This window comes from Myxine glutinosa, chromosome 4 (assembly GCF_964187855.1).
Source record: "Myxine glutinosa chromosome 4, kmMyxGlut1.1, whole genome shotgun sequence".
Taxonomy (NCBI): Eukaryota; Metazoa; Chordata; class Myxini; order Myxiniformes; family Myxinidae; genus Myxine; species Myxine glutinosa.
Genome location: NC_136264.1, coordinates 85,805,029 through 85,830,845, shown reverse-complemented (window position 1 = coordinate 85,830,845; position 25,817 = coordinate 85,805,029). Strand labels below are relative to the sequence as shown.

Sequence of the window (25,817 nt, the reverse complement as noted above, 5' to 3'; positions counted from 1 at the left end):
GTGCAAATGCTGTTCAATTTTCAAGTCAATCCGATGAAAATTGACGGGTTTTTTTTAGAAAAAAAGTGATGATTTTGGAAGTTTGACCTTGAGTTGACCTTTGACCTAAAAATAGTATGTTTCCCAATTTATTGACTCGATATGCAAATGCTGTTCAATTTTCAAGTCAATCGGTTGAGAATTGATGGCTTTTTAGATGAAAATTGATTTTTAAAATTTGACCTTGAGTTGGCCTTTGACCTTTTGACCTCAAAAATAGTATGTTTCCCAATTTAGTGACTCGATATGCAAATGCTGTTCAATTTTCAAGTCAACCGGTTGAGAATTGACGGCTTTTTAGATGAAAATTGATGATTTTTAAAATTTGCCCTTAAGTTGACCTTTGACCTTTTGACCTCAAAAATAGTATGTTTCCCAATTTAGTGACTCGATATGCAAATGCTGTTCAATTTTTAAGTCAATCGGTTGAGAATTGACGGCTTTTCAGATGAAAATTGATGAATTTTAAAATTTGCCCTTAAGTTGACCTTTGACCTTTTGACCTCAAAAATAGTTCATTTCCCAATTTAGTGATTTGATATACAAATGCTATTCAATTTTCAAGTCAATCGGATTTAAAATGGCGATTTTAGAAATTTGACCTCGATGACCTTTGACCTCAAAATCAATAGACTTCTCAATTGGGACGACCTATACAACTTGGTGAAGTTTCGTGACGATCGGTTTAGAATTGTGACCTGTAGGCCGGTGACAGACAGACAGACAGAACCACAAACGGAACCGACCAATATACTTGAAAAATCTTCGATTTTGCAAGTAACAAACAGACAGACGGACCCAAATGCAATACCTTCTCCTCCTGCGAGGGTTAACTAGTTACCACAAGAGCAATGCCTCTTCAAAAGTCAATTATTTTTGTCAATGGCCATCCAGAAGAGCCACAAAGCATGTTGGTGCAGATTGTGAGTAATTGAAGGAATTGTAAACTGGATATTCTTCTTTATTATTATGTGGGATTGGCCAGGGGAAGTTTGGCCGAAGTCTTTCACGAACCGGCTGGCCAGGCATGACTGACGTTCAGTTAAGGTAAGGAATCTGGAATTTGTTTACGGTGCCGGTGATAGCTCGCCTAATTTTCGCAAAGGACACCGTGGGATCTTTAGCGTCCACCAACGAACGTCAGCAGACGGGACGCCCAGTTCAACATCCATTCGAGGGACGGCACACGCATCGATGAATCACCTTGCCTGTGAAACCTGGATGGATGCCAGTTTATAGCTGGATCAGGATTCAAACCTAGACTAGACTGTTTAGAGGCGAGTAGGCGTATCTCTAGGCCATCCTATCAGCCCAAATTGTAAACTGGATGGTTTCATATTGGAATAGCTAAAGCTGGGCCATAAGAATGTTTTTTAGAATGGTAATGCTGGCTTAAAGTCTATCATCTCTCAGAAAGATTGGTCAGTCATTTTGTCAAATGCAGACATAAATAGTGCATAAAACTTCTCCCTCAAGGATGTACTCTTATTTCTTCGCCCGGTTATTCCCTCTTGTCTCCGGCTCTCTTGCTCTATTTCACACCCTGATACACTCAAGTATGTCGTGAGCCAATTTCAAGGAAGCATATCACTTCACCGTCTCAAAAGTAAATTCAACCATTGGCAACTTACAGTTGCTCCTAAGCACAATCATAAAGAGTGTGGACATTCCAGGTGAGTCAGGTCCCAACATCAGGTCCACCTGAGATTGAATCAAAAACCTGGCAGAAACCTAGGTTCAAATCCCACATGACGTGTTGATTTGTCCATTCTTTACTCGTATCCTTGTAATTAATGTAAAAGTGGACTGACTTAGTCTTGCATGTGATACATGTATATTGTATAAGGTTCAGGAGGAGCTTCACTTCACTGTTGAAAAAAGGTCCAAAGTTGATCTCCGAAACATGCATCTATTTCCACAATCATGAAGAAAGGAGTTATTATGGTCACAGATATGAAGAAACATTATTTGCTGGTAAGGCCTGGTCTCCAATACTCCATCACCAATCCCTGCGCTATAATTCCTAACAACCTTTTCCAGGAAGCCAGTTAGCTTTTTCTCTGCCAAAATGTAGAAACCTCTGGCCAGTCGTGACACCTCATCAGTGATGAGTCCGGAGTGCATTAGTGCTGTCATACTCAAGTCCTGTGAACCCATCCTGGCTCTCCTCTTTCTCTCTGTTTTGCAGCCCATCTCCCTTGATCATAGAAAGAGGCTTGTTTCGATTGTCACTCAAATTCACAAAAAGGGTCTCAGGACCTCTTAATCCCATAATGCTTTTCCATTAAGCTTCCGTTCTACACAAAAACTGGACAGGTCGACATCAAGAGTTCAAAACTTACTATGGGCAAGTGTATATGCCATTGTAACATGGACCGGTGACCCCAAATCTTTAGTTTCCCATACAGATTACAATGATCATGATGATCATCATATGCCCGGTCCCATTAGTTGGGGACAACAGCTAATAGAGTGTGTCTGCTTGGCCCAGGTCTGGCTGGCCAGGCCTAATGTTCGACTCGAGCTTCTTAGGGCAGGACTTAAGCCAGAGTGCTGACAAACAATTGCCTACTCTTTGTTAAATACACAGTGGACCTCTAACATGCACCAGTGATCAATTGTATGAGGGTTCCTCAGTTTACCATTCCATCTGATGTACGGCACACACGTTGATGCAATGCCATTGATCCAATAAAGCACCAGGAAGACAGTTTCATAGTCAGGTAGGAAATTCAACATGTATTAAACAGCACGAAAACGAGTATGCTACCTCTAACCTATCCTTCCAGCTCAGGATCAAACACAGTGAGCAAATAATAAAAATACAACACGATGAGTCGTGGAATTAAACTAGATCCTTACAGTTCCTCACTACAGGCGTCAGGACGGTCCATGCGGTAACCCGATTTGAGGAGATTGAAGAGGCGTTCGGGTGGAATTCCAGGGTATGGTGTGCCTCCCAGTGTGACGATCTCCCAAAGCAGCACTCCAAATGACCACCTTTTTGGCAGGAGAAAAAAAGCAAGATCGATGGAGTACCTCTAGATGCCAATCATATTTAAAATACCATATCCTCAATGACTTCATGGTAAAGATCAATAAGTGGAAGGGTTGGTCAATCGTTGATGGGATAATATAGGCGTAAAGCTATATCAAACTGCAGGTAAAACGACTTTATTTAGAAGTAAGATCTGGCAGTCTTCAAGCTTCAACAATTCAGGGGAAGAGCAAAATCTTCACGATCAGATCAAGGAAGCCTATATAGTCTTCCCAGAATAAAGATTTTCTGAGACCTTTTGCTTTTTTAAAGTTGTACACAAGTCACACTGATGGAACATTTGAAAATGGCTAATGTCTGCAAAACGGGCGTCCAGAATATTGATCTTCAACAAAAGCAAACCAGAATTTGATTCAAGGTGGTCAATGCATTTGTGAATGACCGATTGACGCTCACAGATCTCAATGAGTGTCTCTCTTACAAAACTTTGAAAACTCAAGGCTATTAGTGGCCTCATGGCCAGTTAGCTCTGAACTGTGCATTGCCAGTTGAGGTGATAATGTGGTGTGCAATCGGGAGATTTGTTTCTTGGGGAATAATTCAAACCTTGTTTCGTTGAAAAGGCTCAAGGATCAGCAATGATGTGGATGAATTTGCTCAACCAAGGTTAAGCGAGCTACCGTTACCGTTCCAAAAGTTTTCGGAACTACACGTTCCGTTGCTCAGGCAACACGGCTCCGTAGTTATCGACTTGTTCGTTTGTTTTTTAGAGAAAAAAAATCTGCATCTAATCCGTGCAAAAAAAAAGAGACTACTCTTACACGGCTGCGTCCCTCTCTACCCAGGCATGTCCATGTCTCCATCAAGGCCACGTCCTTCACTGCACATCACAACGCCTTCGAGATCCTTCCTCAATGACTCATGAGTAGCCCAACACAGAAGACCGAGGTCTCAAAGTTCCAAATCAGCAGCGAGTCGCAAGAGGCTTCAGACGAAATCAGTCATGAATAAAGTGTTTAAGAATACTAATAGCAGTAGTACAAAAATACCTAACGGCCTTTAAGCATATCACTATTATACACATTACAACTAAAAACATAGTGGAACAGACACTTACACGTCACTTTGAGTGGTGTACATGTGGTCAAATAAAGATTCAATTGCCATCCATTTGACTGGAATACGACCCTGCAGAGAAAATAAAGAAATATGAATGTTTTTAGTCTTTAAACATTATGCAAATTTTATACAAATTTAAAGCCAGTTAGAGAAATAAACCAAACTGCAGCAATATAATGCGACTGTATATCCAAAAAAAATAGGACTGAACAAAAAGTAGGATGTGGAATAAGTCTCTTTTGTGTATTCTTCTTGAATTAATTGATCCACTCTCCTTCCTTAAGACTCTGGTGTTGCTTTGTCACGTCTATCTGCTCCTCCTCCATCCCTTCCCTCACCTCAAATGGCACTACAGCTGATTCAGCTTGTAAGAAGGCCAAATGACAACTTTGTGTTTGCTTCCAAGTCCCACAACTAACCCCTCACTTCCTGTCCATACCCTACCCACTCACACCCTCTCACCTGAGAAAGTGAGGACATTGCTGGAAACCCTAAACTCCCACTCTGATATGGCCGATATGGAATCAGTGCCGCATCATGAAAACCTGCTCTGCACATTTTGCATATCCTCTTTCTGCTCTGTTCAACCTATCATTTGCCCTAAGTCACCTACTGTCTACTTTGATGTCACTAAATTACAAAAAATAGCACAAAAACATCCTCTTATTGATAGACCCATTAGTTTACTTCCATTTTGTGTATACAAAGTCGACGCTCGTAGCGGAGCTAGAACACAGAACACAGAATGAAAAGAACAGTGAAAATATTGTAGAGGGAGAGGGTGGACACACCAACAGCAGGGTACGAGGATAGAGGGACAAAATAGAATGAGATCTAGAGGACGGAAGGACACAGGGAGGAACAAGAGAAAGCGGAAGTGGGAGGACGACAGAGAGAATGAAAGGCTGGATACAGGCACAACCTCATTCACAGAAGTGGAAGGGAAAACTGGAGAAGAGGTATGAATAGAACAAAAAATTTTTTTACAGAGGAAGGTGAGGGAGCAGGGGAAAACCCAATATCCTGGAAACACTGAAAGTGTTGGGCTTCGGAGGGGTTAATGAGGATAGAACATATTATGGATATGGATGGGGGATGACCTAAGATGGTGGTTGAACAGCTGTCATGAAGCACTGAAGGGAAGAATGAGATTGATCAGACTGAGGAGGTTGGTTCCTTCAATTTGAAAAAAATAGGAACTAATGAGTGGAAGTGAGCAGTGACCCTGGATTTTGGGATTGCCACCTGGAGTGGCTAATTCAGAGACCGCATGTGCCAAGCAGAAACCAGGTGGAAAAGGGGGTGGGGGGGGGAGGGCAAAGCACAGAAAGAGCAGTAGAGGATGCAAGACCAAAAAGGAGGTGGTATAAGACCAAGAGACCATTGACCTGTCTGTGATGTGAAAGGAATAGACCCATAGACTCAGATTCATTGCAGGAGATTCCAATGATCTTGAAGGCCTTGGTTTCCATGACATCAAGCTGAGCGAGGTGATAGGCAAGGGCACCAGCCCAAAAGGGAGATCAAGCTGTGGATGAAGGCTTTGTAAGAAATAAAAGTTCAGACGTTCCAAGTAAAGACTTTGCATGATAGAGGATACCCAATGACAGAGGATATGGCGGTTGTCTTTGGAGACCAACTTCGATATGTGGTTTGCTCAAGAAATATCATGGCCGATGCTGAAGCCCAAATGTTTGAGTGAGTGAATTTCTCCAATATGTTTGTTAAGGAAGTAGATCGGAGGGTTCACCAGACTGTCCTTCTGGAGAGACAGTGACGGATTTGTCAGGATTGAAAATCATATTCCATGTGTTGGACCAGCCTGTGATTTTATGAAGGTCTGCAGAGACGGATGATGCTGCTACCTCCCTGGCTGAGGTATGAAGGATACTATGGTGTAGGGAGCATTCATTAACAAAGAGGGAAAGAGGCATTTTCCAGAGAGTCAGAAAGATTATAGATGAAGATTAAGAATAGGACTGGGCTGAAGACAGTGTAGCCTTGTGTTACGTGCTCCTCCCCAAACCCCGGTCACGGTGTACCTCCGAGCCCCGAAAGGAGTCACGGCAGAAAGATGTGCTATTATGTGTGCCAATGACCAATGGTGAAACCACACCAATCAGGTGTTACAAAACCCAAGTAGTGTATTAAAACCACACAATAATAACAAGTAACGCACGTACAAGAAAACCTCACTTGCACAGCAAACACCATATAATTCCTATGATGGTACCACCAGTTTCTTAACTCAATAACTCACGGTACTCCACGTGAGCGAACTGTAACACCCCCAAAGTCACTGTCACGACACCAGGTCAAAGTCGATCCATGCTCCGGGGATCACAAGAAAAAGGTCGCACCGAGACCTGAACCCAGGATGGCCGACAGTCGACGCTGCCGAAGAGCTGCTTGGTGAGGTGTCGGGCCGACGTTGGTCAGGTAAAAGTTCACCCAAAAGGTGACTGGGAATTCACACCTTCAGTTCACCAGGCAATGACGCTGACATGAACGAGCAGCAGTTCCCAAGCGGAGAACCGTGAATTCCCAAGCAAAATCCACGACACACACGAGAACCAGGCGAATCGCTGGTGCGAGGTGAAATGGCTGGTGCGAGGTGAAATGGCTGGTGCGAGGTGAATTGGCTGGTGCGATGTGAAATGGCGGACGGGCCCGTAATGGAGGCATACCTGCTCTCCAGCAATGATTCACTTTCGGAACCAAAAGCAAACCCGTCACGCAGGTTTATTATCCAAGCAATAATGACACTGTCACAGGAATCCCTTTCCCGGGGAAACCAATATTCGCTCATGACCAATGTCCCCCAGCGTCCGCTCGACACCTCGAAGCAGATCGGCCTTCCTTTCCCGATCTCCCTCTATCTGCTCCAGCCTTTTCTTCCTCTTCTTCCGGTTTCTCCGGATCCATTTCGTTTTTCTTTTGAAACACTAATTTTTACCTTTGAAGACAGTTATCTCCATTTCACACTCAAACTGTAACAATAATAGTATATGAAACTAAAAATGCTTCCAGTGGATGAAAACCACAAAGACGGAAGTGACGAATCCGTAACACTCCCCACCCTCAAGAAAGAAAGTTTGAACATAGTGAAAACGTTATTTTCATGCAAAAACCCTCTTTAACAAACAAAAGTAAATCTCACACCCAAAACTACCAATCAACCTATGGCTGATCAACTCACGTGAGCAACAATAACTAATATTCCCCAGAAGAAAGCAACAAAACTTCCAAACAATCTACAGGAATTTTCAAAGTTAGTTCACTCTGGATAAAGCATCGGCAACGACATTGTCCCTGCCCTTTACATGCTCAATTTCCAAGTTGAACTCCTGCAAAGACAAACTCCATCTCTTCAACCTCTGATTTTTATTTTTCATTTTTTGAATGAAGGTTAAGGGGTTGTGATCAGTGAAGACTTTTATAGGAAAGGTAGTAGTTCCCAGATAGCTACACATCATAATGCTGAAGCGCTAGCAGGAGAGCAAGGGTCTCTTTTTCCACAGTGGCATAATTTGCCTGATGTTTGTTAAACCTTTTGGAATAATAGCACACCGGGTGATCCACGCCATCACCATCTTCCTGTAATAGAACTGCCCCATCCTCCACATCACTTGCATCAATGGCCAACTTGAAAGGTTTTTGAAAATCCGGGGCTGCTAGGACAGGAGAGCTCATTAATATCGCTTCGACGTGGGCAAAGGCAGCCTGGCATTTGTCATCCCAAACAAACTTGGTCTCTTTCCTCAGCAAATTCGTTCAAGGGGCTACCACATCAGAAAAATTCCTGCAGAACCGCCGGTACCAACCAGCCATACCCAAGAATCTCATAAGCTCCTTCTTCCCTTTTGGAACTTGGAAGCGATCAATGGCTTCTACCTTGGCTGACACCGGTTGCACCTGACCCTGACCTACCACATGGCCTAGGAACACCACCTGTGCTTTTACAAACTCACTCTTAGATAAGTTCATGGGCAACCCTGCCTCGGTCAGTTTCTTGAAAATGCATGAATTTGTTTAATATGATCTTCCATGGTCGGTCATGGTGTGGATGATGAAATCATCCAGATAAGCCTCCACCCCCTCAAGGTCTGCAATGAGCTTATTAATCAGCCGTTGAAATGTAGCAGGCCCGTTTTTCAATCCAAAGGGAAGAACCTTGTACTGATACAACCCATTTGGTGTGACTAAAGCCGAGATTTCCTTGGCTCTATCAGTAAGAGGAATCTGCCAATACCCTTTCAGCAAGTCAAACTTAGTTACAAATTTAGCTGGGCCTATTCTATCAATACAGTCATCAATCCTCGTGATGGGATAGGAGTCGGTCTTGGTCACTGCATTAACCCGTTTTAAATCCGTACAACAGCGAAAACTGCCATCGGGTTTTGGAACCAACACACATGGTGAGCTCCATTCACTGCTGCTTGGTTCGATGATGTCATTCTCCAACATATACTGAACCTCCTTCCGAAGATACTCCATCTTCACAGGGTTCATCCGATAGGGGTGATGCTTCACAGGAGTGGCTTCCCCCACCTCAATGTCATGATATACCAAGTCAGTACGACCAGGTACATCTGTGAACAAATGTGCAAACTCAAAAATTAGGCTGGATAGTTGTCCTTGTTGTTCCCTCGTCAAATGACCTGGTTTCTCATCTAAATTACTCAACACTTCCGTGTTCCTCAATCTGGGACATGCCTGGTCATCAAAGTTATCAAACTTCACATCGGCCTCAACCTCTGGATTCTCTTGCACCCCGACTACAGGCACGACAGGTGAGACAGGAACCATTTCTTCCACAGGCTTCCTCTCATAATATTTCTTCAGTCGGTTGACATGCACAGCTGCCGCTTTTTCCGTCGGTCGGGAGTTGTCACCACGTAATCTGTTTCATTAACCCTCCTTTCGATTGCATAGGGACCAAAATATCTAGCCTGTAGTGGCTGACCTGGAACAGGAAACAACACTAACACCCGGTCCTCAGGACTGAAATTTCTTATCTGAGATTTCTTGTCATGTCTCACTTTCATTTTATCCTGTGACACTTTCAAGTTTCCTCTCGTAACTTCACAAGCCTTTACCAATCTGTGCCTAACCGTTGACACATACTCCACCACTGTTGACTGCGACTCCTCCTGTAGCCACTGTTCTTTCACCAATTTCAATGGTCCTCGAACTGCGTGTCCAAACACAAGTTCAAAAGGACTGAATCCCAATGACTCCTGAACAGATTCCCTCGTAGCAAACAACAATAAGGGTATTCCTTCATCCCAATCCTTGTCACATTCAAAACAATACGTTCTGACCATATTCTTCAATGTCTGGTGAAACCTTTCCAAGGCCCCTCGGCTCTCGGGGTGGTAAGTACTTGATCTTACTTGCTCCACTCCCAACAGGTGTACCACTTGCTGAAAAAGCATTGACATGAAATTGGAACCCTGATCAGACTGGATGACGTTAGTTAGGCCAACCAAAGTGAAAAATTTAATCAATGCCTTCGCAATAACTGCCGCAGTAATTTTCCTAAGAGGCAGTGCTTCTGGGAACCTCGTGGAAGCGCACATGATGGTCAGCAAATAGTGATGTCCAGCCTTAGTTTTAGGTAAAGGGCCTACACAGTCAATAATGACTCGGCTGAATGGCTCTTCAAAAGATGGAATTGGTTTTAAAGGTGCGGATGGGACTTTCTGATTAGGTTTTCCCACCAGCTGGCATGAATGACAAGATTTACAGAACTCCGCCACATCACGTCGCAATCCTGGCGAGAAAAAATGTAGCAAAATTCTGTCACATGTCTTGTTCACTCCAAGGTGTCCGGCCAAAGGTGTCTCATGTGCCAAACTCCATATCTCCTTCCGGTATGGCGGTGGCACCACAATTTGGTAATGAACTTTCCACTCATCATTTGCTGGCACCTCCGGTGGTCTCCATTTTCTCATGAGTATTTCCCCTTTCATGAAGTAACCAACAGGTATCTTCATAGCCTCTTCCTCTGTAATGGCTTTACCAATCAAACCCCGGAGCTCCGAATCTCTGTGTTGTTCTTCAACAAGTCTCTTTCGGACAAGCACCGTCTGTTCAGCCTCTTTCCCAGATGTCTCCGACGGACACTCCATTTTCTCTTTTGGTCCAGATGCCACCTTTTCCTTCAGTTCCTTGATGTCACTCCCTTTCCTATTATCTCTTCCAGACTTTTCCTCCAATATCTCTAAGGAACCCAAATCCACATCACCTTCCTTCTCCTTCTCTTCAGAGCACTTCCTACCCATAGCACGAGTCACTGCACAGGATGGAAAGATACCCGGAATCTCCTGCTCTAACTGTGCTGTATTATTTTCCATACTGGGCTTTTCAACCAACATATGATTACCAGAACCTCGACCCCCGGCCAAATCATTCCCGATAATAAAAGAGATTCCCTCTACAGGAAGAGTGGCTTGTAACCCCACAGTGAGCGGTCCTGACACCAACTCAGACTTTAAATGGATGACATGAAGAGGAGCTTTAACATAGCCACCAAGCTCCTGTAAGAGAACACTAACCCCCGTTGCCGTCTTCTCCGACAATGGCAAAATGCCCTCAAGCATCAAAGATTGATGTGCTCTTGTGTCCCTCAATACCCTAACAGGTCTCTGGTTAGTTAAGTCCCCATCCAGTGACACAAACCCCTCGGAAATAAAAGGTTTGTAACCCTCTTGGACAAGGTCGTTCTGTGATGCTGTAACTTTGGCACGGGAACCTTCACAAGGCACTGTCCTCCAAGGACGATTTCTCGCATTGGCCAACGCATTCGGAGTTGCACTAGCCTGACTCCGATCCTGATTTTTCCTTTTCAGGGTGTAACATTGGGACATCAAATGCCCAGGTTTCTTGCAAAAAGCGCAAGTAGGCCCGGAGGAAAAACCCGTGGTCTGCTTCGGGCCACCCGGAAGATAGGTCTGCCTTGGAACTGCAGTCTTCTGATCCGTAAAAGTCGCGGTATCAGATATTTCCCCATAGTCCTCTCTCGGCCGCCTCCATGAAAATTTGTTCTCCGAACCTGATTTACCGTAACTCCCCTGGCTAACTCTAGGCGGGAAGTTAGGTTTGTGGAACCCCATCCGGTGTGTCAAGGCATAGTCATCTGCCACTGTTGTTGCCTCATACAACTCCGGTACCTTTTTTTCATCCAGATGCACTTTAATGTCCACGTGGATACACTGTTTGAATTCCTCCACCAAGATCAATTGTCGTAAACGGTTGAAGTCTTTCCCAATCTCCTTCGAGTCACACCACCTATCAAACATAGTTTCCTTCATTCTGGCAAACTCCACATCGGCCTCACTCTCCCTCTTCCTGGCATTCCAAATTTTTTGTCAGTAAGCTTCAGGGACCAATTCATAGGCTTTGAGAACGGCTTTCTTCACTATCTCATAATCTGCACATTGGTCAATCGGTAAAGCCGAATAGATATCTTGAGCTTTACCCACCAGAACACTTTGTACTAACATAATCCATGACCCCACAGGCCATTTTAACATTTGAGCCACCTTCTCAAAGTGTAAAAAGAACTTGGCTACCTCCTTTTCATTGAAGGGTGGAACCAGCCTCACATGCCTACCAACATCCCAAGAGTTCTGACTGGGTGTCGAACTAGCCGGCATGGATACTACTTCTCTCCGTTCCCCCAGTAATTCAAGCTCTTTGAGTTTAAGTTCCCTCTGATACTCCATGTCCCGTTCCTTTAACTCCCTTTCGGCTCTCCTTTCCTCTGCTCTTTCCTCTGCTCTTCTCTCCTCGAGCTCCTTTTCTGCTTTCCATTCCAACTCTTTTAACCTTTCCTGGCTCTGCAGTTGCATCTCCATTTTCCAGAGCTCCATATTTCCTTTTTCCTCTGGTAACCAATCCAAGGCTACCTCTTCCCATGTACCTCTTCCCATGTTCCTTGTCCCACTAGAGATTCTACCACCAATGTCTGAATCTCTGCTTTCTTCATACTAACTCGGACCTCCAAGTTACAATATTTGGCCAATATCATGAGTTCCGATCTTTTTAACGCCTGGAACTGTGCCTCTTTAGGGGACGTCACAAACTTTTCTACTTCAAACACCATGGTGACTATTAGTTAGCACCTGTTAACCTTCACACAAAAATTGCAAATTTTCAGAAATACAAATTTGGGAATGTTAGAAAATTCCAAATTTGGGAATTTTGGGAATGTTAGGGAATTCTATCCTGGATGAGCCCCCAATTTCTGTTACGTGCTCCTCCCCAAACCCCAGTCACGGTGTACCTCCGAGCCCCGAAAGGAGTCACGGCAGAAAGATGTGCTATTATGTGTGCCAATGACCAATGATGAAACCACACCAATCAGTTACAAAACCCAAGTATTGTATTAAAATCACACAATAATAACAAGTAACGCACGTACAAGAAAACCTCACTTGCACAGCAAACACCATATAATTCCTATGATGGTACCACCAGTTTCTTAACTCAATAACTCACGGTACTCCACGTGAGTGAACTGTAACACCCCCAAAGTTACTGTCACGACACCAGGTCAAAGTCGATCCACGCTCCGGGGATCACAAGAAAAAGGTCGCACCGAGACCTGAACCCAGGACGGCCGACAGTCGACGCTGCCGAAGAGCTGCTTGGTGAGGTGTCGGGCCGACGTTGGTCAGGTAAAAGTTCACCCAAAAGGTGACTGGGAATTCACACCTTCAGTTCACCAGGCAATGACGCTGACATGAACGAGCAGCAGTTCCCAAGCGGAGAACCGTGAATTCCAAAGCGAAATCCACGACACACACGAGAACCAGGTGAATCGCTGGTGCAAGGTGAAATGGCTGGTGCGAGGTGAAATGGCTGGTGTGAGGTGAAATGGCTGGTGCGAGGTGAAATGGTGGACGGGCCCGTAATGGAGGCGTACCTGCTCTCCAGCAATGATTCACTTTCGGAACCAAAAGCAAAACCCGTCACGCAGGTTTATTATCCAAGCAATAACAACACTGTTACAGGAATCCTTTTCCCGGGGAAGCCAATATTCGCTCGTGACCAATGTCCCCCAGCGTCCGCTCGACATCTCGAAGCAGATCGACCTTCCTTTCCCGATCTCCCTCTATCCGCTCCAGCCTCTTCTTCCTCCTCTTCCGGTTTCTCCCGATCCATTTCGTTTTTCTTTTGAAACACTAATTTTTACCTTTGAAGATAATAGTATATGAAACTAAAAATGATTCCAGTGGATGAAAACCACAAAGACAGAAGTGACAAATCCGTAACACTTGATAGGGAGAGGAAAACAAAGGAAACCTTGTTGAGAAGCCACACGATGACTACAAGAGAGGGGAGAGTTGATAAGCAATGAGAGGAAGTGGCTGGCCTTAGATGCTATATGCTGACAATTTGGAGAACAATGTGGGTTGCCCGACTGCATCAAATGCTTCAGATATGTTGAGAGACCGCCCTGATGTCTTGTCTGAGATTGAGGGCCTCCATCCATTGTTGGGAGAGCAGAAGCAGCGTGTCCAAGGTCGAGTGACCTAGTCTGAATCCGTACTGATCATCTGAGATCACGCTGATGGAGAATAGAAAGAATGCCATGTCAACTAGAACAATATTGATTCCATGACCCTGTTGATGATTTAGAGTAAGCTAATAGGTCTGTAGTTAAGAGGATCTATTTTTGCATCATGTTTGTGTAATGGAGTGATGTTGGCTGACCAATTGCAGTATAAGCAAAATTAAGAAATCTATCATCACAGTTTACAAATCCTTACTTTTCTCCAATGACTTGATCTCAAACCATCAGTGTGGATTTTGACTCAAGTCATTTCACTCTGGACATGCTACAGATGTTCTCCCAACCATGGATGGAGGCCCTCAATCTCAGAGAAGAGATCAGGGGCATCTCACTGGGCATTTGACATATTCTGGTATCCTGCCTAGCTTTCCAAACTCTCAGCTTAGAGCATGCAAAGCCATCTCCTACCATGGCTTGCTGATTTTCTGCACTCTCGTAGTCATCACATGGCTGTCCATAGGACCTTTTCATCTCCTCTTCCTGTCGAGGCTGGAGTGCTCCAAGGCAGTGTCTTGGGCCCAGTCCTGTTTCTCATCTTCATCAACAATCTTACTGATTCTCTGGAAAATCCTCCTTATATTTTCACTGACGACTCCACCCTCTGCCATGACATTCCTCATCCTTTACAGTTTACACAGACAAGCAGTAGCCTCTTCCTTCTCTGCAGGCCATGATAATGATCTGGTCTAACAATTGGAATATGTTTTATAAATCTGGAATTCTTACACTCTGTTTCTGAAAGGACTGTCTAACAAATGCTTCAAATAAGTTCAGTCCCCCACACGTTTTGGCCTCTTGTCAAAGTTGGCCACCAAAGACACCTGCTGACTGTTTAGCCTCCATTATGCCAAGTCTGTCCTTGACAAATCCAAACTTCTAACAACTTCCAAGGCCTTCATTTTCAGCTCACTGGAGAACTGCTCTCCCTTTGGGCTGGCATCTCTACCTGACACCTTTTCTGTCTTGATGCTAGGGAGTCCAAGGTCCTCAAAGTCAATGGAATATCCTGTGATAAATCAGAATCTCTGCACCTGTTGGTCCCACATCAGAGATAGGTTGGTGGCCTATCTTCTACTGCAACATTTCTAGTCTCGCAACCTCTGCCTTCACCGTGCTATATCATATCATCCCCCAACTCCCCCACGCCTGCCCAGGTTTTTCCAGGGTACACAGGTTTGCCAGTAACCTACTTCTTGTGAAACTCTCAAAATCCAGGCTCACTGTCCACCTCCACCTATTTGTTTCTCTTTCCTCCAACCTGTGGGACCAACTTCCTCAGTCTGTTCTATCTCATTCTTCCCTCCAGGGTGACAAGATGGCTGTTCACCACCACCTCAGACCACCCCAATCCATACTCATGATCTTCTCTACCCTCGTTAGCCCTCCGGAAGCTCATCCTTCCTTTGCAGGTGATTGTTTTTTCTCCCGTCTTCCTCCATCCACCTTTCCTTTATCTGTTGCATTGCTCTTTCATCCTTGTTTTCCCCTCCATTTCAGCCCCTTGCTTGTTGTGCTCGAGCTTGTATCCACCTTGTTCACCCCCTGTGTCTTTCTTCTCTATCCTCCACCTTCCCTTCTTCTCTCATTTTCCCATTCTTCCTCCAAGTATCCTCCATAGTATCTCTGTATTCCGCTGACCAAGTTTCCCCACGTTCCACTGTGTTCTTGCTGTTCTGTTCTCTTTTGTATTCCAGCTCTTCCATATCCCTTGATTGTATACAAAAAAGGATTTACAATAATTAGATTCACCGCAAACAAAGATATGCTGTTCACCAGCGTTGAAACGTATATCAGCTGACCCACAAAAACTGGCAGAAGAGAGGGAACAAAAAGTACAGAAATAAAGAGCACCACCCAGGGTAGGCCAAAAGTTGGCAGTACGCAATGCTCTCTGAAGGATGCAATATAATTGACATCAACACCACTTTGGGACAGTCCCCAAGGCAAGAAAAAACGGCCAATTCAAAATGATGGAAGAAAAACTAGTAAATAAGAAGCGAGATAGGATACATCAGCCACAAAATGAGAGATGCCAAAACACGACATGAAAAAACAGCCATTGCAATGTGATTGCATTAAAAAACAGCTCTCCAAGGAGAATAGAATCCTTATCTTTTCAATGAACCTGTTGGAAATCAAACGTTATTTTGGAAAGAACAAATGGAACCAAAAATGTTCGACCCGATTCTTCTTAAAGTATGAGGTTAGATAGACAATCTGTTTTGGAATGCCATTTTCAACAGCAGTGTAGAACGTTGTGCCAAGTGTGGCATTGACAACAGAGGCCATCTATTTATTATGTAGGGTAAATGGAGTTAATTTAAATTGAGAAAAAGGAAGAGAAGGGAGGAATGGGTGAGAGAAAGAAATTTAGCAGAGTGTGGGAAGTGGGGAGAAGTGTAATAGGTTTGGGAGGAGACAGGAGTGACTGGAGGGTGAGGATGTGTGAGGGAGGGAGGGAAAGAGTAGGAGGGGTGGGAGAGGAGGTAAAAATATTTGACTATGTAATAAATATACATCCAGTTATATAAAAGGACTGTATAAGGTGAGGTGATAAAAACCAGCACTTCACGGAAATGAAAATCCATAATCGTGTTTGAAATGTAGAAAATTTTAGTTGATTCAAAATGTAAAAATGCTCAAGGTCAAGAAAAATCCTATTGGAGGAGAACAGTGTCAAAAGAGGACATTGTCCAAGATATGAAGCTGATATGAAGCAAAGAGAGGGTGGAGATCTACTTTACCTTAGTTCTCTTCACATACGAGTCTCCTTCATACACGTCTCTAGAAAGACCAAAGTCGGACACCTTCATCTTCCGACCTTCGGCTACCAAAACGTTCCGTGCAGCCAGGTCCCGATGCACCAGCTACCCCGGGAACAATACATAGAGTCACCTTTGAGGGAGATACTACCTGACAGGAGAAATATTAAGAAGTGCAACAAAGAAGCTTCAACTAAACTTGTGCCTTGAGCCAAATTATACAAATATCAAAAAGAAACTTTGCAATGTTTTCTTGACATTCTGAAAATCAAGTAAATGTGGTCTGATTAACATATTTGACAAAGGGTATGAAAGTCAAGTGAGGAAAAGTTTATCAAACAATTAAAAACATTTAATTCATGGTTATCCAACAACGGTTGTGCAATTCCACACCTTCATCTCTGCGAGGTATTGCATTCCACGAGAAATCTGCCAAGCAAATGATACTAGGTCTCCGAGCGTTAAGCAACGCTGATCAGGGATATCGAGATGCTGGGACCCACGGTCCGCTCGCCGTCCTTCCAGATCAACTGATCCTCCAAGCTTGCGTCGTGTGCGCAGGAAGGAACGCAGGGAGCCAAACCGTGCATAATCGACAATCAGATATAGTGGTCCTGTGGCAGACAGAATGCACGACCTAACACAACCTTAAATATTGAAGTATGAAAAAATCTTACAAATTCAACCTGGATCGATGAAATGTGTTGGTGTTAAACCTTGTCCTGCTTTTTGCAGTTAAACTAAATTGTACTAATGGAACACTTGATTGCAACCATAAGCTGCCTTCATCAAGTGCAATAATTCTGATGTAAAGAAATGCTATATGTGGTGACCCATAAATGACAATGATGATATTGAAAAGCTTATAAGTGAAAACAACAACAATGTCTTCATCAAATTTGAACAATGTTCTTTGAATAATTCTTTGGCATGACGTGTTCAAGTTCAATTTGCCCTCCTGGGTGATTTAACTGGACTGTGATTCATTGCAGTTTGAAGATCTGCACTCCTTTCTGGTGTCGATACTTAATGGTGCCAATGATTTTTCATTAAGAACACCCCCAGTTAAATGAACTAGTTCCACATTCTTCAAATGTTCTGTGAAGTCCAAGAACTGTGTTTCTCTGCATTGTGTCCATCCATCACTTCCAAGTGAAAAACAAATTCTACAAATTTCAGAAAATTAATTACAAATACAAAACTAGGATATCTTAATTGGATAAGAGTCGGGTGGACATCTTGATTGTGCTCCCTGAGTGAATACTTGGTGGAAGCACCTTTGACAACAATTACAGCTGTGAGTCTGTTGGGATAGGTCTCTACCAACTTTACACACCTTGATTGGGCAATATTTACCCATTCTTCTGTTCAAAACTGTTCAAGCTCAGTCGAGTTGTGTGCAGAGTAATGATGGACAGCAATCTTCAAGTCATGACACAGATTTTCGATTGGATTTAGATCGGGGCTCTGGCTGGGGCCACTCAAGGACATTTATCTTTTTGTTCCTTAGCCACTCGAGTGTAGCTTTGGCTGTGTGCTTCGGGTCATTGCCATGCTGAAAGGTGAACTTCCGTACCAATTTCAACTTTCTTGCAGAGTGCAGCATGTTTTCCTCTCGGTTTTTCTGTATTTTGCTCCATCCATTTTCCCTTCTATCCTGACAAGTGCCCCAGTCCCTGCTGATGAGAATCATCCCCATAACATGTTGCTCACCACCATGCTTCACAGAAGGTATGGTGTTCTTTGGTTGATGTCCTGTGTTGGGTTTGCATCAAACGTAACGTTTTGCATTTAGGCCAAAAAGTTCAATCTTGGTTTCGGAAAACCACAAAACTTTTCGCCATGTGGCTTCAGAAACTCCGGAGTGTTTTTATGCATACCTTAAACAGGACTGAAGGTGGGTTCATTTGAGTAATGGCTTCCTTCTTGCCACCCTACCTTACAGGCCAATACTTGGGGAGTGCTTGGGATATTGTTGTCACATGCACACAATGACCAGTCTTTGCCATAAAGGCCTGTAGCTCTTTCAAAGTTGTCATTGGACTCCTGGTGGCCTCTCTGATCAGTCTCCTCCTTGTTTTGTCATCCAGTTTGCAGGGCAGTATCTTGGTGGTACCATATGGCTTCCACTTCTTAATGATTGTCTTGACTGTGCTCCAAGGGATATTCAAGGCCTTTGAAATATTTTTATACCCATCCCCCAATCTGTGCCTTTCCACAACTTTATCCACGGAGGTCTTTTGAAAGCTCCTTGGTGCTCATGGTTGAGTTTTTGCTGTTCAATGCACTATCCAGCAGAGGAAACCTACAGGAACAGCTGATTTTATTCTGAAATAATCAGAATCACTGCAATTTAACATATGTGGAGGCCAATTAACTTGGTGTGTGATGTTGAAGGTGATTGGTTCCACCTGAGCTAACTTACAATTGCTATTATGAGGGGGGTTGGACACTTATCCAACCAAGATAATCTACTTTTGTATTTTTAATTAATGTCTGAAATTTGTAGAATTTGTTTTTCACTTGGAAGTTGTGGGTTATGATGTGTAAATGAAGGTGGGAAACTCTGATTTAATGCATTTTAATTCCAGACTGCGAGGTAACAAAAGGTGAAATTTTGAAAGGGGGTGTAGACTTTCGAGAGGCACTGCATATATATATATATATATATATATATATATATATATAAATATATATATTGTTGCAGTTTTGAGAAGTGTACATATAACATCATTAAAGGTTAAAGGTTTGCCCCCTAGTTAGTCCACAAGCAACACGTAGGCCCATTCAGGATATTAGTTATGTCATAGTCTATGTGAGTATAAGGCCATTTCCCTAGTATCATCTGCGTTGTGTAAAAGAAATAAGATAGGCCCCGTTCATTTTGCCTCCACCCTCCTCCACCCTCCAAATCCACCTCGTTGGGTAGAATCCATCCTGCACCCCATTTTGGCTATTGCACCTCGCATTAGGATGCTCACTAGTCGAATGACACGAGGTAGGCCTGAGAGAGGAAGGAGCGCGGCATCGAAGGTGAAGCGGGGGAGAGAGCGGCGGTAAGGGCCACCAGCCAATCAGGGCTTGGGTGACATGGCGTGACAGGGCGTGGTAAGGGCGTGCCCATATAAGCGCACGCACAAAGCCCTTGAACAGGACTCGTGCGAGAGGACTCGTGCGAAAGAATCGTTGTAAGAGGACTGAAGCGGAGGACTTGCACGATTGGCGCATGATAGAGGACTCGTGGGGAAAGGGCGTGCTAAGGAGGACTTATGCAACCGCGCTCGTATGAAGAGGACTGAAGCGAAGGACTGCCCTTGTCAGGACTTCTGCGGGAGAGGCGCTCTGCTATTGAACTTGCATTGGGAGCGCCTATGAACTTGTATTGGGAGCGCATATAGCGCCGGTCCAGTTATTACGTACGTGACCGTGGCCGCAAGTAATCGCCCAGCCAGCCTTACCTTTCGCCCCGTAATTGTCCGATCCATGCCAACGACCCGCGGGGAGCTTCTGCCGCCCTGACCATCTTGTTCGCGGTACGAGTCGGGGACCAGAGTGAACTGCCTGGACGCCATCATCCCTGACCATCAACCTGACCATCTGCAATCTCGGTGTGAGTGTGTCTGAGTGTGAAATGGGCCCGTGTCCTGGGATAGGTAGAAGACTGTATAAGGCTGCACTGTGTGTTCTTCTTCTTCTCATTGTACATCGTGTAATAAACCAATTGTTATTCCTTGTTTCTTCCTGATTCGACCTTATCAGTGATTTCCGCCATTGGGTAAGCGTGGCACGATCAGAACCGCTCGGATCGGGTTTAGTCAATGATAACGGCTCGGGTCACGGTTCGCTATCGCTCGTAGTTTCCACCTACAACCATGATTCGGGCGGGGCTTATTTCCTTGCTTCCTAGGCGGCGTTGGTACTTAGATAATAGGAATTCGGCCTACAACCGTATTTAACGCCGCCCAGAAGGAACGTCGTAGCCCCGGATCCCGTCGGCTAGTCAAAGACAAGGGGACTGGATAGTACTGTGTTAAACTTCTGTACGTTTTCTAGAAGTATCTCTTTATTTTGCACATTAGGCCAAAAAATTTTTCAACAAAAACAAAAGTTAAATTACGACTGGGATTACGGACAGTAAAATTACAGTTCAGTACTTCGTGTAACCCCCACGTGCATTCAGGAGAGCACGTACACGTTGAAGCATGCTGTTCACGAGATTTGCCCAGGTTTGGACAGAAATCGCTTGCCATGCAGTGACAATAGTCTGCTGCAAAAAACGAACAGAGGTCGGCTGTTGGTCCAAGTGGACGATTTGACGCGTTAATTCTGCCCACAAGTTCTCTATCGGATTCATATCCGGGGACATGGCAGGCCACTCATATGCTCCACACCATGGTCAGCAAGAAAGTGTTGGATCATGCGAGCACGATGAGGCCGTGCATTGTCATCTTGGAAGACAAAGTTTCCTCGAAAGGCTGCACGAGCAAATGGAAGCAATGTTTCTTCCAGAATGGCCCTGTACTTGAACTGGTTCAGGTTTCCATTCAGAACAACCAGGTCAGTTTTGCCCCCTGCATGAAAAGCAGCCCAAACGGTCACCCCACCACCTCCAGCTTGGACTCTTGGCACTATACAATCTTTGTTGTAGGCTTCATGCACTTGTCTGCGCACTCGGACGCGGCCATCTTGACGATAGTCCAGAAATCTAGACTCGTCACTGAAGATCACGTGATTCCAGTGTCCTGGCTGCCATTGACGGTGCTCTCTGACCCACTGCAATCGGCGCTGGCGGTGTTGTCTGGTCAGGCGTGGCTTTCTCAGGGGATGCCTGGCACGATAGCCTGCTTGAACCAGTCGTTGGTTGACTAGCCTATTGGATACAGGCACATTTGTCAGTTGCTGCCACTCAGCCCTAAGCCGATTAGCTGACTTGGTACGGCCATTGTGGACTAACCGGTGCAGCTGGCGATCATCCCTCCTTGTGGTTCTGCGGGGACGTCCTGGCCTCGGTATTGGAGTAGGGACACCCCTCTGAGCATTTCGTTTCAGGATCTTTGACACCTGACCTTGAGTGATGCCATACTGCCGAGCAATAGCACGCTGTTTCATGCCGTAATTTCGTAAAGCCACCACTCCATGACAAACAGCATTGTCGAGTTGACGGACCATCTCCAGAGGAAGCGGCAATAACTTTTGGAGATGTGCAGCAGTAGTTTTCCACTAATACAGAACGCAACAACCCTTGTATACCCGACTGTGAAGCCAATCATCAAATGCACCTGTCCGTACATTTTGACACGCCACCTGTGATATAATCCTGTTGTTGACTTCTTGCTGCGACAATCAGTGACATGGTTCTTTTAACAAATAAATCACCAAAGTGTAAAAGAAACTCACCAGATTGATATACCGAGTTAAGAAAGTAAACCCAAGTGAAGAAAAAAAAAGAAAAAATCCATATTAAATGCCAAGTCTGTATATATATACAGTATATATATATATATATATATATATATATATATATATAATTATATATATATATATATATATATATATATATATATATATATATATATATATATATTGTTGTGGATATGAGAATGCTTTTTTTATTTTGTTGTTGTGGTAAAATGTTGTTGTAAAAGGTTGTTGTAAAATATCACCCCTCCTCCCTCCGTTTGTGGTTGTATAAAGGTCAAAGGGCGTTTCCGTAGTTAGTCCATAAAACATACATGCAGGACACGATATATCCTTTCTTTTGACAGTTATATCTTATTCTGTGTATTAGTGTAAGGCTGTGTCTTCCATTAATTGAAATACTCCATTGCACCAGTGAAAGAGATAGATTCCCTCCATTCCCATTCCCAAAACCTCCATTCCCCCTCTCGTCACTGCTGAGCCCTCGATTACCAATTACCTCCGATCCAATTGCCGCCATTAACCACGAGGCATTGAGTCGGAGAAGAAAGGCGTGTCGCACCTCGTCAGAGGGGAGGAGGGGCGCGCCCGCCCGTCGTCATCCAGGGCGGAGCCCGAGGGTCGCGCGACCAACCAGGGCCGAGGTGAGCACCCCCGATGGGCGTGTCCAAAGCGCCGGGGGCGTGATCGCTGGGGGCGCTATAAAAAGCGCAACCGGAAGTGAGTAGAGAGAGATGCACTCTGGGTTGGACTGAGTCGGTCGCAAAAGAGAGAGAAGGGTTGTTGAGGGAGAAGAGTTGGTTGAGGAGTTGGTTGCAAGGTTGTTGGTTGCGGTGAGGAGTCGGTGGTGAGGAGTGAAAGAAGCAAGGAAGAGTTGAGGGTTTGGACCAGACAAGTCCTGAGAACGTAGCGGACAGAGGCCGCAGCCGCAAGACCACCCAACCGCCAAAGGGGGCCTGAACGGCGGTTTGGAGCAGGGCCAAAGAGGAACGGCGGCTGCTGAACGCGCCGGTTGTGCTGCGGGACCCCCCCTTGGACCTCTCCCTCTCCCTCCAGCCATCCACCTTCTGCCATTCCTGGCATCCCCCGCGTGAGTCAGCGTTCTGTTTGTTCTGTCCTGGGATAAGTTAAGCCTGTAGGTAAGCTAAATTTGCACTGTGTCACCTGCGTCTTATGACTATGTGTTGTAAATAAAACTTGATTGCCCCTTTTTGCTTGTGTGTGTAAATAATAAAAACCCATTACTCGTCTGTACGTCTTCTCGTTTTATTCCTTTTCCTCTTTGCATTCGTCGTTTTTGTCTTTTCCCCTCATTGAGCAGCTGCGGTGCGATCCGGCCAAAGTCTGGGTGAATCGGGTGAGTTTTTGTTAGGTCGCGGTTTTAAACCACCGCTCGGTCTATAACATCATAACCGCGATCTGTAACAATTGGTAGTCAGGAGTTGGATTCGAACCTGGGACTAAATTTATTTAGCCCAAATTTTGGAACACCAATTGTACTATTAGTATAACAATTGGTGTCTGGGAGTGGAATTCGGGTCCCGAACCAAATTTTTAAAACATCTAAAAAAAAAAAATTTTGGTCAAAATTACGAGCTGCCGAAATTTGGTTTTTTTTTAAGCAAAACCCGAATTTTGAAATCGCGCCATGGCTGTTCAAGGCGACGGGATGCCGGTGGGAGAGATAGACGGGGTAGAATCGACCCAGGACCCCAGGGAAGAAGTGGGAAAAGTGGTGGAGGAGAGTAAAGAAGGTGTGGTTGAGGGTGTATCAGGTGCACAAAATGGCGCTCTCACGCACGAGGTATCAGGCGCGCAAAAAGGCGCCTCGTACGAGCGCGCGGCAGCCGAGCCCGCGGTGCCAACGGCCTGGGATCCATTTCTTGCAAATATGTTGAAATTTTTGACCCAGTGGGATGAAGAAAACAAAATGTATGCCCAGGGGCTCATAGCCAACAGGGAAATTAACAACATGGGTGTTCAAATGACTAAGGAACTAAAAGAAACAACGAACGGAATGAGGGCCGATAGGGAGGCAAGGGAGCAGAGGGACAGAGACCGCAAGTTGGGCGAAAGGGTCCCAGGGGTGCACGGGGAGGTAACGCGTGTCGAAAAGCGCTGGTTGAGCGAAGCGGAGGAAAGCACGGGTACAATGACGGGGGTAGAAATCGCGACACGGGGTTTGGAAAAGCCGGCGACCGATGAAGTAGAGGGAATTTTATTAAAGCCAACAGTCGCCGAGGTTAATAAAGAAAAAGCAGTAGCGGGAATTAAAATTGAAGAGATGACGGAGGTAACCCGGGAATTGCAGGGAGAAATGGATTATGTACAAAGTCCCTGCTCAAATCATGATGCTGTACTCGCTAACCCGAATGGAAGTTTGCAGGTTCGCGTGGAGAAAAGGATCCCCCAGGTGAGTCGTGCTGTATATTGTGCGGGTAGATTTTGCAGGAGGATGTTTAGCGACAAAAGAATTTTCGCGCGCTTGGGATCGAGGAAACACCCGGGCGTTGGTGAAGGGTCCCGTGTGAGTGGAAATGGCACGCGTGGAAAAAAAAAGTGTGCGTCGGCGAGTGGGTGTGGTATAAAGTGTGGGAGTGAAACCGAGTGCGAGCAAGAATGCACGTCGGTGTGTACGGGGTGTGACACAGGGAGTGAGAGCAATACGGAGTGCACGCCCATGGTGAGTGTTACGGAGGACGTAACGGAGGAGAGGTGTGGACCGAAGTGTGCGCAAGAGGTGTGGTGTGTAACAGAGAGAGCGTTGGTGGAATGTACGGACGGCGTTGGAACGCCAGGTTTTGTGAGGGTGAAAGGGGTAGCGTATGCTTGTAAGCATGCAAGTGAAGCGTCGATGGTAACCGGTTTAGTGGTTAGAGCGACGGATAGCCGATGCGGGCACTCGGTGCGAGGGGTGCTTGGTTGGGTGCGAGGCCCGGCGTCGATCGAAGCTGCGTCGTTTCTCTTCGAAGCGTCGTTGCCGATTCGGGCTTGGCCCCGCCCCGCACGGTCGAGTCCGGGCTTTGTCGGGCGAGGCGACCGGTCCGGTTCAAGGGCGAGTGGGAGGAGGCGGAACGGTGCCCCCTCGTGGGGACGGGGTTCCGACCGGGGGAGATGGAGCCATCGGGCCCGGGACCGCAAGGTGCCGCGCCGAGATGGTGCGTGGAATCTCGGTCCAACCAAACCACCTCCCTTGAACCGAAAGCCGGACGGATTCAACCTGCAGGCAACCAAACCACCCGAATTCATTGCTCGGCTTTACGAAGCCGAGTTTAATGATGTCATGACGCACCGAGGCTAGGATATAGCGGACTGTGATGATGGTGATCGTGATAGTAATAGTGTTTTGGGCCCAAAATTAGAGAAAAACAAAATTTGATGATTGGCAAAGGATTGGCAGTAATGATTGGCAGATGATGAGTAGTGATTGGCAAATTTTTGATTGGTTGGAATTTAGGTGTACAAAATTGATAGTGAGAGACCCCCGATGTGGTGGGATGGCAAATCCACCATCCCTCACAGACGTGGGGGCAAAGGAGCAATAGATTATGGGGTGTATGGCAGTGAAAACTAGCCCGGGTGGGTTAGGATATGGTGTGTAGGGATCTAGAGAAGATGACATTAGGTGACGTTAAGTTTAGTTAGTGACTGATACCTGTAGTGGGGACGCAGGTAGATTAGTGTGGATGATAATGACGTGGGAGCGCAATAGTTTAAAGGGACGACTGGGAAGCGCAAGTTTCAGAAGGGAGTAGTTAGCTGAGATGATGCCGTGTGTGTGAGGATTGAACAGGTGAGAATTGGACAGGTGTGATTGCACAGGTGTGCAACTGAACAGGTGTGTGGAGCAGTGTATGAGGGAGTAGTGGTGATTGTGTGTTGTGTTGACCAACTGGTC

The 25,817-nt window shown here is 45.3% G+C and overlaps 1 protein-coding gene across 1 annotated transcript in view; it reads right to left on the bottom strand.

The window, feature by feature from the left end:
• LOC137424946 (proto-oncogene tyrosine-protein kinase receptor Ret) overlaps positions 1 to 25,817 on the bottom strand; it is a 172,083-nt gene that overhangs the window by 7,813 nt on the left and 138,453 nt on the right. Inside the window, exons 14-17 of the mRNA XM_078775263.1 lie at positions 16,895 to 17,115; positions 16,484 to 16,606; positions 4,155 to 4,225; positions 2,902 to 3,039 (exon numbers count right to left, since the gene is read on the bottom strand). Of these exons, the coding sequence (XP_078631389.1) occupies positions 2,902 to 3,039; positions 4,155 to 4,225; positions 16,484 to 16,606; positions 16,895 to 17,115 (553 nt within the window). The remainder of the gene's footprint in view (positions 1 to 2,901; positions 3,040 to 4,154; positions 4,226 to 16,483; positions 16,607 to 16,894; positions 17,116 to 25,817) is intronic.